Source organism: Macaca nemestrina, chromosome 8 (assembly GCF_043159975.1).
Source record: "Macaca nemestrina isolate mMacNem1 chromosome 8, mMacNem.hap1, whole genome shotgun sequence".
Classification (NCBI taxonomy): Eukaryota; Metazoa; Chordata; class Mammalia; order Primates; family Cercopithecidae; genus Macaca; species Macaca nemestrina.
The window spans coordinates 125188950-125201097 of NC_092132.1; the positions used below are offsets into that span (position 1 = coordinate 125188950).

The 12148-nt window shown below is 44.9% G+C and overlaps 1 protein-coding gene across 6 annotated transcripts in view; it reads left to right on the top strand.

Annotated features, from left to right (window-relative positions):
- The first annotated feature begins 3592 nt into the window (after positions 1-3592).
- LOC105482142 (kinesin family member 13B) overlaps positions 3593-12148 on the top strand; it is a 195156-nt gene continuing 186600 nt past the window's right edge. For all 6 annotated transcript variants that reach the window (XM_071068441.1, XM_071068440.1, XM_071068443.1 and 3 more), the window contains exon 1: positions 3593-3733. In XM_071068441.1, coding sequence (XP_070924542.1) covers positions 3679-3733 — 55 coding nt within the window. In that variant the 5' untranslated portion in view covers positions 3593-3678. The remainder of the gene's footprint in view (positions 3734-12148) is intronic.

Below are 12148 nucleotides of genomic sequence, written 5' to 3' on the forward strand. Positions count from 1 at the left end.
CTCCCTTGCTTGAGCTCCTTAGGGGCTTTCCTCTCTTTTCAGTTTCAGCTTAAGTTTAAATACAGTATTTCCATAGAAATGTTCTCTGGTTATCTTTTTCTGCCTGCTTTGACTCTGTTTAAAAAGCCAGATTCAAGTTAGCACCAGGACACACCACTGACAAATTAAGTTTACCTGGTTATAAAAGACATATAAAGTGACGTATGGAACCTTGGGACATTCCAAACTCTTATTTTTTATAACCTGAATGTAGGGAGGTGGTAATTAGGATGTGTGTTTAAGACAAGAGTACCAACCTCTGATAACCAGTCTGGGCCCATGGCAAACACTAAATAAGAGCAAAAGGACAGTAGGGCAAAACAATTTCAATATAAAATTATACCCTTTATGACCTTTTTTTTTTTTGAAAAAAAAGATGATAGTGATGGTAGGTAGTGATTGTTGTGTGCATTCCTTTTCAAATAATTTACTTGATGACCTAGCACAATGGCTCACATCTGCAATCCCAACATTTTGGGAGGCTGAGGCGGGAGGATCACTTGAGGCCATGGGTTCAAGACCAGCGTGGGTAACATAGTGAGACACTGCTTCTACAAAAAATTTAAAAACCAGCTGGGCATGGTGGTGCACGCTTGTAGGCCCAGCTAGTTGGGAGGCTAAGGTGGGACGATCACTTGGGCCTGGGAGGTTGAGGCTGCAGTGAGCTAAGATGGCGCCACTGCACTCCAGCCTGGGCACAGAATGAGACCGTGTCTCAAAAAAAAAAAAAAAAAACATACTTGCTAAAATTAAGAAGCTGTCATAGTGTCAAACACTAAGACTGGCAATCCTAATTTGGTTTTCCTGATGTTACTGTTTACTTTATTGGGCTGTGAAAATCAAAGGACCTGCCACACTAAACCCACTGCTGGTCTAGCTGAGACCTCCTGAAGTGCAGAGGCAGTGCCCCTAAGAAAGAAATTTCCTTTTTTTAAAAAAGGGGGCCTTCTGGGGTAGCATTTTCTATTTTTAACCTTTTTTGAAATTTTGATAAAAAACACATAACATAAAACTTACTATTGGCCAGGCCCAGTGGCTCATGCCTGTACATTTTGGGACGCTGAGGCGGGCGGATGACTTGGGGTCAAGAGTTTGAGACCAGCCTGGCCAACACGGTGAAACCCCGTCTCTATTAAAAATATAAAAATTAGCCTGGCATGATGATGCACACTTGTAATCCCAGCTACTCTGGAGGCTGAGGCAGGAGAATCACTTGAACCCAGGGGACAAAGACTGCAGTGAGCAGAGATCATGCTGGCACTCCAGCCTGGGCGACAGAGCAAGACTCCGTCTCAAACAAACAAACAAACAACAACAAAAAACTTACCATCTTGGCTGGGTGCAATGGCTCATACCTGCAATCCTGGTGCTTTGGGAGACTGAAGTGAGGAGGATTACTTGAGGCCAAGAGTTCAAGACCAACCTGGACAACACAGCAAGACTCCATCTCTACTGAAAAATGAAAAATAAAAATTAGCCAGGTGTCATGGTACGTACCTGTAATTCCAGCTAGTTGGGAGGCTGAAGCAGTACAATCGCTTGAGCCCAGGAGGTTGAGGCTGCACCACGGCACCCCAGCCTGGGCAAACAGAGCGAGACCCTGTCTCTAAAAAAACCTAAAACACTTTACTGTGTTAACCACTCTTAAGTGTTTAGGTGGTGTTAAGTACATTTACATTGTTGTGCAACTATCACCACCATTCATTTCTGCAGCTGAAATCTTCCCAAGCTGAATCTCTGTACCCATTGAATATTAACTCCTCATTCTCCCTTCTCCCAGCGCTTAGTAACCTCCAGTTTACTTTCTATCTCCATGAATTTGACTACTGTGTGTATCTCATATACATAGAACCATGCAGTGGTTGTTCTTTTGTGTCTGACTTATTTCACCCAGCATAATGTTTTCAAGGCCCATCATCCATGTTGCAGCATGTGTCAGAATTTCCTTCCTTTTAAAGGTATTTTTTGACCAGACACGGTGGCTCACGCCTGTAATCCCAGCACTTTGGGAGACCGAGGTGGGAGGATCACCTGAGGTTAGGAGTTCAAGACCAGCCTGGTCAACATGGCAAAACTCTGTCTCTACTAAAAATATGAAAATTGGCCAGGAGGGGTGGCACATGCTTGTAATTGCAGCTACTCAGGAGATTGAGGCATGAGAATCGCTTGAACCCAGGAGGTGGAGGTTGCAGTGAGCCAAGATCGTGCCACTGCACTCCAGCCTGGGGGACAGAGCTAGATCCATCTAAAAAAAAAGGTATTTTTAACTTTTCTGACAACACTGCTTGTATTGAAGATGTTCAGTAACAGGATGGTTGATAAAAGGGCAAGTCTTGCCAGCTTTCTGTATTTACTCATCTGTAAAATGGTTCTGAGTTCTATTACTATCATTTAAACACATCTAAGCAGGGGTCACCAACCCACAAGGTCCAGGCACATGTGTGGTAAAGCCACCTGGAGGGAGGCTGTGGTGAAGTGGAGAGAGACTGGCCTTTGATAAAGGCGGCTGCTGCTAGTTAGTTCCAATCCACTCTGTCCAATGTGTAATGTAGGCCCAGTACTGCAAGCACAAATCTGATTTCACACTCTGTCACCCAAGTTGGTCTCAAACTCCTGGCCTCAAGCGATCCTCCTGCATCAGTATCCTAAAATGCTGGGATTCCAGGTGTGACCCCCTGCCCCTGGCCACAAATCTGATTTTTATGTGTTGGCCAACACTGTTGGGCTAAACAGAACATGTTTGCAGGCTGGCTCTGGCCCACAGGGTCACCTGTTAGAATGTCTGCCAGGGCTAATAAAAAGCTAATTTTAGTGTGGCCTCATTGATTCATTCCTGCAATTAACGTTTATGGGTCTCTACTAAAGGCTAGGTTACACATGTAAGTTAATCTTATTTAAAAATGTACCTATTTTATTAGGTACTAGCATCATCTCCACTTTCCATATTAAAGACAAACCCAGAGCGGTGAAATAACTTGCCCCTGGTCACACAGTGGGAAGCGCTGAGGTGGGATTTGAACTCAGATGGTTTTCAGAGCCCAAAGTCCTGTCTCAAAGGAGGGCGACTCATAGGACAATGTTAACCTATGCACCTATGGACACTCCCAGAAAAGGTGATTTGCAACTTGTCTTGAAGGACGTCCTCAGCGGACAAGGCTGGACTGCAATCTAGGCAGAGGAAATAACTTGAGCCAGGGATCAAACACTAAGATTGGCAGGAAATGAGCAGGAAGAGGTAGCGGGGTCCCTGACGCCATCTATTCAACTGTTTTTCAGAAAAGGTATCAGCTCTCGAAGGCTTACTTCTCGAAGGCTTACATCTTGCGAGAGCAAGAATGGTGTGTAAAGACGGGAATTTACAAAAGCCCTCACTGCTGACCGTAAGTGCCAGCGAACGACTCGCGCCCTAGCTTTCCCGCCTCCGCCTCCGCCTCCGCTGCGGCCCCGCCCACGACCCTGGGGAACTACAAGTCCCGTCATGCACCGGCGCGCGCCGGGAGCTCGCTCCTGCCCCGCCCCCAGCCCGGTCCCCGCCCCCCGCCCCGCCCCGCCCTCGGCCCCCTCCCGCCGGGTCAGCCCCGAAGAGTCGCCGGTGGCCGCGGCAGACGGAAGCAGAACGAGTGCCTCGGCGGCCGCAGGATGGGGGACTCCAAAGTGAAAGTGGCGGTGCGGATCCGACCCATGAACCGGCGAGGTGAGAGCCGAGCCCCCCCCCCGGGCCGCCGGGGCTGAGGCGGCAGGTGCCTGGCGCGCCCGTCCCTCGGCCGCCGTGGGGGGTCTGGCGGCCCCGCCCCTATAGTCTGCGGCGGGGCGCGAGGAGGGGCCCGCGGACCCTGAAACCCGCGCCCGCGCTGAGTCGCCCGGCTCCCTCTTCTCCCCTCCCTTCCCCCCCTGGCCAGTCCAGTACCGGGAGCCGCCAGGCCCCTCGTGCCGGCCCCGCTGCCCCTTCCGCCTGCGCCCGCCCCGCCCCGGCGCCCTTTCGCCCTCTCGTCTCCCCCGGAGGTTCCCGAGGGCGCCCTCGGCCCTGTCGCCCCGCCTCGCCCTGGCCCCTCAGCCCCGCGCCTTCCCCGCCAGCTGTCACTGTCGCCCCCGCGCGCGGGTCGCCAGCCCCTGCAACCCGCCTCGGGACCGCCCGGGACCCCGCGTCTCGCCCGGGTCTCCCAAGCCTGCACCGCCGCGGCCCGCGGCGGGAAGGAGGGCAGGGGGCCAGGTGGGTGCCTCGCGGCGAGTTCCTTCCACCTGGGCGTCCTGAGATTGAGGTCAGGTGGAGGAGATGCCTTTTTCGTTGTTTTTGGACAGTCGAGAAAGTTTTGGTTTTGCCTGAAGTCTCATTGGTCATCTCTCAATAAATAGCTTAAGTGCCAAGATTCTTGTGGAATTGTATCTTTCTGACATTCTCTTAAGTCTGCAGGGAGGGTAGAGAAAGCAGATAAACCGAGTACATTGAAGTCATCTGTAGACCCAGGGAGTGGAGAGAACCCCAAAAGTCGGGAGAAGGTGGGCTGGGTCTTGGCTTTGATAGTAAAAAGCAGCGTGACTGGGCGAGTTGCTTTAAATAAGATAATGCATTTGAAAACGCTTTATATACAAGGTTCTATCATTGGGGTCACTATTACTGTCCCAGGGGATGACTTTGCCATTGATAAGACTTTGAACTAATTAGAATCTTTTAAGTACCAGAGACAACTAAGAAGTTGTAGCTTCTTAGCAAAATCAAATGTTAATTTTTATGTAGAAATTATAGGTTGTTTTCCTCTTCTTTGCTCTCTTTTGTGTATATTGAGACGTACAGATCAATCAGTTGACATAAGCTTTGTTGGTTTGTCCTTCTCGGGGAAATTGGTTTCTCGCTTGGAGTTATCTCGTCTATGGGAATTGGTTTGTCCTGTTTCTGCTAGGTCCGATTAAGGCTGTCAGGTGAGTTTTTTTGCTTAAGAACTTAATTACTTTAAGTTCTCAACTAGTGCAAGATTGAGTCCTGCTTTGCTTCACTAATCTCGTACTCTGACAACACAAAGCAAACGTCGATGCAATTCTGAAAATTTTCAGAAGCGTCAGTTTTTAAATATTCAGGTATTTGTATTTCAGTTTACTTCCAGTTTACCATCACAATAATTTAAAGAAAGAAGCCAAATGAAACATATCTGGGAACTGATTCTGAAAGGATGGTTTCAGCACATTCTTAAAATTTCCTTTTCACAAAAAACTTGGAAATGTCAGTGCTAAAAAGAGGCCGCGAACCAACCACCACAAAAGACATCTCAGATATTTAGAGCCCTTCTTTCCCTCTCCCTTTCTCCATTGGTTTCACTTTTTGAGGGGAATTCGTATGCTTTTCACTCATAAATTGCCATTGATAAGGTTGTAATAAACATCAGAGTTTAGAGGAAGGCAAAGAAATAATAGTTTTAGCTGTGGAATGGATGTGAGCTGATCCTTGGGTTCAACTCATTTTAAAATTGAGGTTTACCCATAGATTCCATTAGCCTATATAGAGAAGTGCATTATTTGGAGTAAAGTACCTCCTGAGTTCACTTAGTGCCCATTCTTAGCCTTATATTTCCTGACATGCATGTGGACTTCTTTTTTTCAGTGATTACCGCACATAAATTTGTTCTTTTCCATTTTTGCTGTGAAGTAATTGTTAACATAAATAAAAAGGTTATTATGGAATAAAGTGTGGTGGGATTCTAAATCCAGTGATTTTTAAAAATTGGTCTCTAAAGTTTGTATAGAAAGACTAAAACAGGCCAGGCACGGTGGCTCACGCCTGTAATCCCAGCACTTTGGGAGGCCGAGGCAGGTGGATCACCTGAGGTCAGGAGTTCGAGACCAGCCTGCCCAACATGGCGAAACTCTGTCTCTACTAAAAATATAAAAAATTAGCCAGGCGTGGTGGCGGGCGCCTGTAATCCCAGCTACTTGGGAAGCTGAGGCAGGAGAATCGCCTGAACCTGGGAGGCGGAGGTTGCAGTGAGCTAATATTGCGCCATTGTGCTCCAGCCTGGGTGACAAGAGCAAAACTCCGTCTCAAAAAAAAAAAAAAAAAAGATTAAAAACCATTTTTCTTTCCAGTAATTTCTTTTTTTCTTCCTCATATGATCTGTAGGAACCTTTCCCTTAATTTTGAAAAGAATATTACTTTGAACAGTTATTAGTATTATAGTGTATAATTATGACAAATAGTAAAACTTGAGTCCTAATAGTTTCTATCATAACGTATAAGTGCAGGAAGCAACCTTATAAATCACTGTCCACAAATGAGGGGATGAGAATGGATTACTGTGATGATGTAGTTTTACTGTATAGACTCTGATATTTGGAATCACATTAGTTATCTTTTGAGGAAAATCTGAAAATTTCCAGAAAACTCCGGTGTATTAAGTCCTTGTGTGATTCAGTGCCTGGTTGTGCTTAGCTGTTTGGCGTTTTAAGGTGGTTAGCTGATTTATTATTTAACAGTTATCCTCGAAGTGAAGTGTTTTAGTCTTTTTGCTAAACTGTATGTGGGATTGGGAACCTTAGTTATTTGAAGGTTAAGCATTAGGCCCTAATTCAGTAACAGGAAGAGTTGTAATGGCTAATTTGTCAGGAATATTTTTGTAGTCATACATTTATTTTAACATTACACTAACAAAAGGAAAAATAAAAAGGAAAGAAGTTCACATACTTTCTTCATCCTAACAGCTTTTCTTTTCCATGCCAGTTTGTGCTCACATGTGTATGTAATTTTACATGATTTTAATATTACAACCTTTATTTTGCCTTTCTTCATCTGAGATACAAAGCGAAACAACTAGAGAAAAAGGGGTAAGTTTTTGTCACAAGATCTTCGAGTTCTATTTGCAGATATTGTTTGTTTTCCAATGTTGTTCAGACTGTACAGCTCAACAGATAACTCTTGTGTGCAGTCCGTGCACTGCACAGAACACCCATTCATACGTTGTTAACCTGTCTAATCATTACAGGAGCTGAAAGTTTTGTAGCCATAATTGGTGGGATTAGTTAGATCAGCAGCATTCTCCTTTCCAGGAATTTGATGTTTTCTAACTTTAGGTGGCTTAAAAAACATTTAATAGTTAAGCAAACTTTTATGGAGTGCCTGCCAGGTATCTAGCTTATATTAGATAGGATGAGAGCTTAATGCCTTTCCTCAAGGGATTTCCTGTGTTTAAATCTGTGTAAGATCAACTACCAAAATAAGTAAATATCTGTAAAAGGTGTTTGGAATGCCTTTGTTACCTATCTAGACTAAGGGGGTAGAACCAGGAAACGAAATAAATGAAGATAGAAACAGTGAAATAGATTATTTCAGGTGTTAGGGAGCATGGACAAGAAATTTATTTCAGGAGATATTTCAAATGAGTTTACTTTGCATTTTCCAATACTTGACGTGGTGAAAGACACAGAAGTATGTAATAATGTCTAATAGAGTCAGTGCCTTGGTAATCATGATGTATCTCAATGGAGGGACTGTTGTACAGCGATTAAAATGATGACAGTCAAAACCATTTAACAAGGAAGATCATTTTCTCTGTTAGTGGAAAAAGAATGTAAAGCTGTATGTGTAACTGATCAAATCTATTATGATTATTACTATGTAAAAATGTATACAGGAATGGGCAAGAGCTAGAAAGAAACATGAAAAAGTGAAATTGATTGTTCTTGTTAGGGGGATTTTACTTCCTAAAAGTTTTCTTAGGGTTGCCTGGTACCATCATATTAAGTTTCTTTTTTTTTTTCTTTTTTTTTTTTTTTTTTTTTTTTTGAGACGGAGTCTCGCTGTGTCGCCCAGGCTGGAGTGCAGTGGCCGGATCTCAGCTCACTGCAAGCTCCGCCTCCCGGGTTTACGCCATTCTCCTGCCTCAGCCTCCCGAGTAGCTGGGACTACAGGCGCCCGCCACCTCGCCCGGCTAGTTTTTTGTATTTTTTAGTAGAGACGGGGTTTCACCGTGTTAGCCAGGATGGTCTCGAACTCCTGACCTCGTGATCCGCCCGTCTCGGCCTCCCAAAGTGCTGGGATTACAGGCTTGAGCCACCGCGCCCGGCTTAAGTTTCTTAAAGCATGCTTTATGGTTCATGCCTGTGAGGAAATGACTGTCATGGGCTTGAAAAGAAAATGCCTGTGAAAAGATTAGATTAAAAGATAAACAGCTGTAGCAGGCTGCTAGTTATTAAGCGCTAGGCGAATGACAGGGAAATAAGGGAATCGAGAGTTTAGACTTCACTGAGGAGGGTGAACTTTGGTTGGACTTCCAGGGAGGAAGCTTATGATGTGAGCACGGGGGAGGGGAGGGCATGGATTCTTCGTGGAGGAAGTGTGGCCTGAGAGTGAGGACGCAGAGACAAGAATGAGCAAAGCAGGTTTAGGCAGCAGAGACGAGATCTGCCTGCCAGAATGGAGATTCTGTGAGGATAGCTAGAGAATGATGGGACGGGAAGGTCAGGTGGATTGCAGGAAGCCCTGAATGCGGCCAGGCCAGAAGTCTGGACCTAGGGTGGCTGGTCCATGCACTCTGTTTTGCTTCTTGTGACCTTGTGTGGGTCTTAGACACAAACACGACGGAGAAAAATTGGTAGATCTCAAAGCAAGATTGGAAACCTCAGTAGATGACCGATTTCTGGCGTAGCTGGGCAGGTTTTAAAAGCGCTTGCTGAAAATGAAGCCTTGTGGATGGGCAGCGTAAGGAAGCCAGTCAGAATTAAGCAGCTGTGACTCAGAAGGCAAAGGAAAAACCCAGCAAGTGCGAGGAAGCTTAGAAGATGCTGGTAGTCAGTGAAGATGAAGACATAGGTGACCCTTAGGAAATGAAGGGACAGGAGAAGGTGGCTTTGACCCCTGGGGTCATTGGTGATTCTTCAGTCTTCTCAGAGAGATCACTGACAGATGTGGAGCCAAAGAGGACCATGGATGGAAATTTGCTAAAACAGAAGATACTTGTTTTGTCAGCATCTGCTTGCTACGTTAATGGTGAATGAGACACACCATCTATTACAACATTGTTTTGTTTCTGCTGTCAACTCAGTGACTGAAATTTGGATATATGCGCATAGGGCCAGAGGCATTTTGAGAAGAAGGTACACTCTTAAATTCTTTTCCCCAAATCTTGTGTGTGTGTGTGTTTTTTTTTCTTTTTCTTTTGAGACAGGGTCTCCCTCTGTTGCCCAGGCTGGAGTGCAGTGGCATGATCATCACTCACTGCATCCTCAACCTCCTGGGCTCTAGCAGTGCTCCTGCTGCAGCCTGCTGTGGAGTTGATACACAGGTGTGCACCACCATGTCTGTCTAATTTCAATGTTTTTTTTGTAGAGATAGGGTCTCACTTTGTTGCCCTGGCTGGCCAGACCTCCTTTCAAGAAATATACATTTATAATATAAAATACGATGTTGTTTAATTGGCATTAGCTTTTACCCTCTCACCTCCATAAAACGATGACTGTCTGACTTTTCCACCTAAGTGCTGAAAATGGAAGAAACCACTGACAAAACTATTAGTTAAGGAGATGGATTGAAGTGCTGGTTGAGTGGAAATGGATGTATTGATCTCTATGCTTGCTCATCACGTTCCCCTTGTGTTCGGCAGAGCACGTTCTTAAAAAAAAAAAAAAATTCGGCCAAGATGAGCAGTGTGCCCTGTGACCCCAGAAGTGCATGAAACTAACTGGTCCACTCCACACAAGTCCATGACTTAACTGTATGGGGCTTTTGCTCTCAGGAGATAAAGATATCTTTAGAAATTGGTATCCATTCGTCATTCATTTCAACAGTGTCGATTGAAGAAAAAGAAAATAGCTTTTTGACAGCTTTCTATTTGCAAGCAATGGAGTTCAGTGCTTTTTAATGCTTTATTTTATTCTTCAAACCAGACTTTCAAAAGGAATTGTAGGCCAGGTGTGGTGCCTCACCCCTGTAATCCCAGCACTTTGGGAGGCCGAGGTGGGTGGATCACTTGAGGCCAGGAGTGTGAGGCTAGACTGGCCAACATGGTGAAACCCTGTCTCTGCTAAAAATACAAAGACTAGCTGGGTGTCTTGGCGAGTGCCTGCAATCCCAGCTACTTGGGAGGCTGAAGTGGGAGAATCACCTCAACCTGGCAGGCAGAGGTTGCAGTGAGCTGAAATCGCACCACTGCACTCCAGCCTGGGTGACAGAGTGAGACTGTCTCCAAAATAAAAGGTAGTAATTATAGCATTTCTGTGTAACAGAACCTCAGAGAGGTTAATTAACATTCCCAGAACTACAAAACCCACCTGTGCGTTTACTACAGTGTTGGACATTATTATCTTTAAGGGGATCTTGCAATCCTGAGATTACTTAATTTTCAGAGATGTGCAGGATACACTGGAAGCGTAAGTCTTGATCTTCCACCAAAGGAGCTCCCAGTCTTGTTGATAATAAGAGATACATGTGTAAGTTCATTGGAAGAACGTATGTACCTAGTGCACCGATGGCAGCGAATCATGAATTAAAGAAATGGGGGCGGGATTTGAGAACAGCACAGAAGACAGCTTGACCGGGCCCCTTGGCTCCAAGTCCCACTGAGGTGACGTGGAGGAGTCCAGATGGGTGCTGCACATGCAGTGGATTTGTGTTGCATCTGAGGATCACTGAACTTGGGAAATCCCCTGCAAAGCCTCTGATTTAGATGACTGGGTGAATGCTGGTGTCATTAGCTGAATCAGAAGCACAGGAGAAGCAGGTTTTAGGGTGGAGGTGTGGGAAATGATGAGTTCTAGTCTCAGACAGTCCAACAGTATGTCATCAGTGCTTATGTGCCATGTACCTTGCCTGCAACTATGAATAAGATGCAGTGTGCCTGGAAGCAACTCAGCACAATTGGGTTTTAGGTGTCTGAAGTGCAGCCAGGTGGATGGATCCAGAAGACCATTGTGAATATGAGTCTGAAACGAAGGGACTGGACTTAGGTGTAGATCTGGGAGTCATTACTGTAGGTAGAAGATAGAGCACCTCAGGTGTGTCTGTGATAGAGGCGGTCACAGAGGCCAAGAAGAGCAACCTCAGGAGAATCAGGTGAAAGCAATGTTGTGGATGCCTAAGAAGGAAAAAATGTGTCAAAAGAGTGAAAGGTCAGCAATCACATGTCACAGGAATGGCTGCGTGATTAACACAGAATTGTGTTCAGTGGATTTGGTGTTCTGATAGTCAGTGTTAATGTTCAGGATAATTTCACTGAAATGAATTAGTGTTGGGCATTGGAAGTGGGCTGAGGAGTGAGTGGAAATGCCAGTATGGAGGCAGCGAGTCTCAAGAACATTCTTTCAAGAAGCTCCAGGTAGAAGGGGAGGGTTCAGAGTGGTACCTGGAGGGGTAGGTACTTTGTTTTTTTAAAATTTTTGGAGATATTTGAACCTTGTATAGATAGAGCCAATAGAGAGAAGTTTTTGAAATATGGGAGGAAGAGAATAATTATATAATGGGAAAGCCCTGGAATTTCAAGCTTCATTTTCTTGACAGGGTAAAATGTGAGGTTATTGAAAGTAGGAGGAATTTGGTGAGCTGGGGTATTCTGAGTAGTGAATGTGTAGGAATGTGGTTGAAGGACCCTAACTGTATTTTCTATCTGTTGAGGGTAGTAGGGTCATCCATTCCAAGTTTTTTCTTCTTGGTTTTTAGATATAAGTCACATCCCCAAAGTGTACCATTACTGGGTTTTAGTTTACTCACAGACTTGTGCAGCCATCGTTACTATCCAATTCCAGAACATTTTCATCACCCCACAGAGAAACCTTGTACCTGTTAGCAGTCACTCTCCATTTCCCACTCCCCAGCCCCTGGCAACCACTAATCTACTTCCTGACTCTATGGATTTGCTTATTCTGGCATTTAATACATGGAATCCTATATTATGTGGACTTTTGTATCTGGCTTCTTTCACTTGGTATAATGCATTCAGGGCTCATCCATGTTTTGTCATGAATCAGTGCTTCATTGTTTTTATAGCTGAACAACATTCTGTTACACAGATATGCTGTGTTTTATATTCATTCATCAATTGATGGGCATTTGGCTTGTTTCCAATTTTGGCTATTATGAATGATGCTTCTTTGAACATTTATGTACAAGCTTTTGTGTAGACATGTGTTTTCG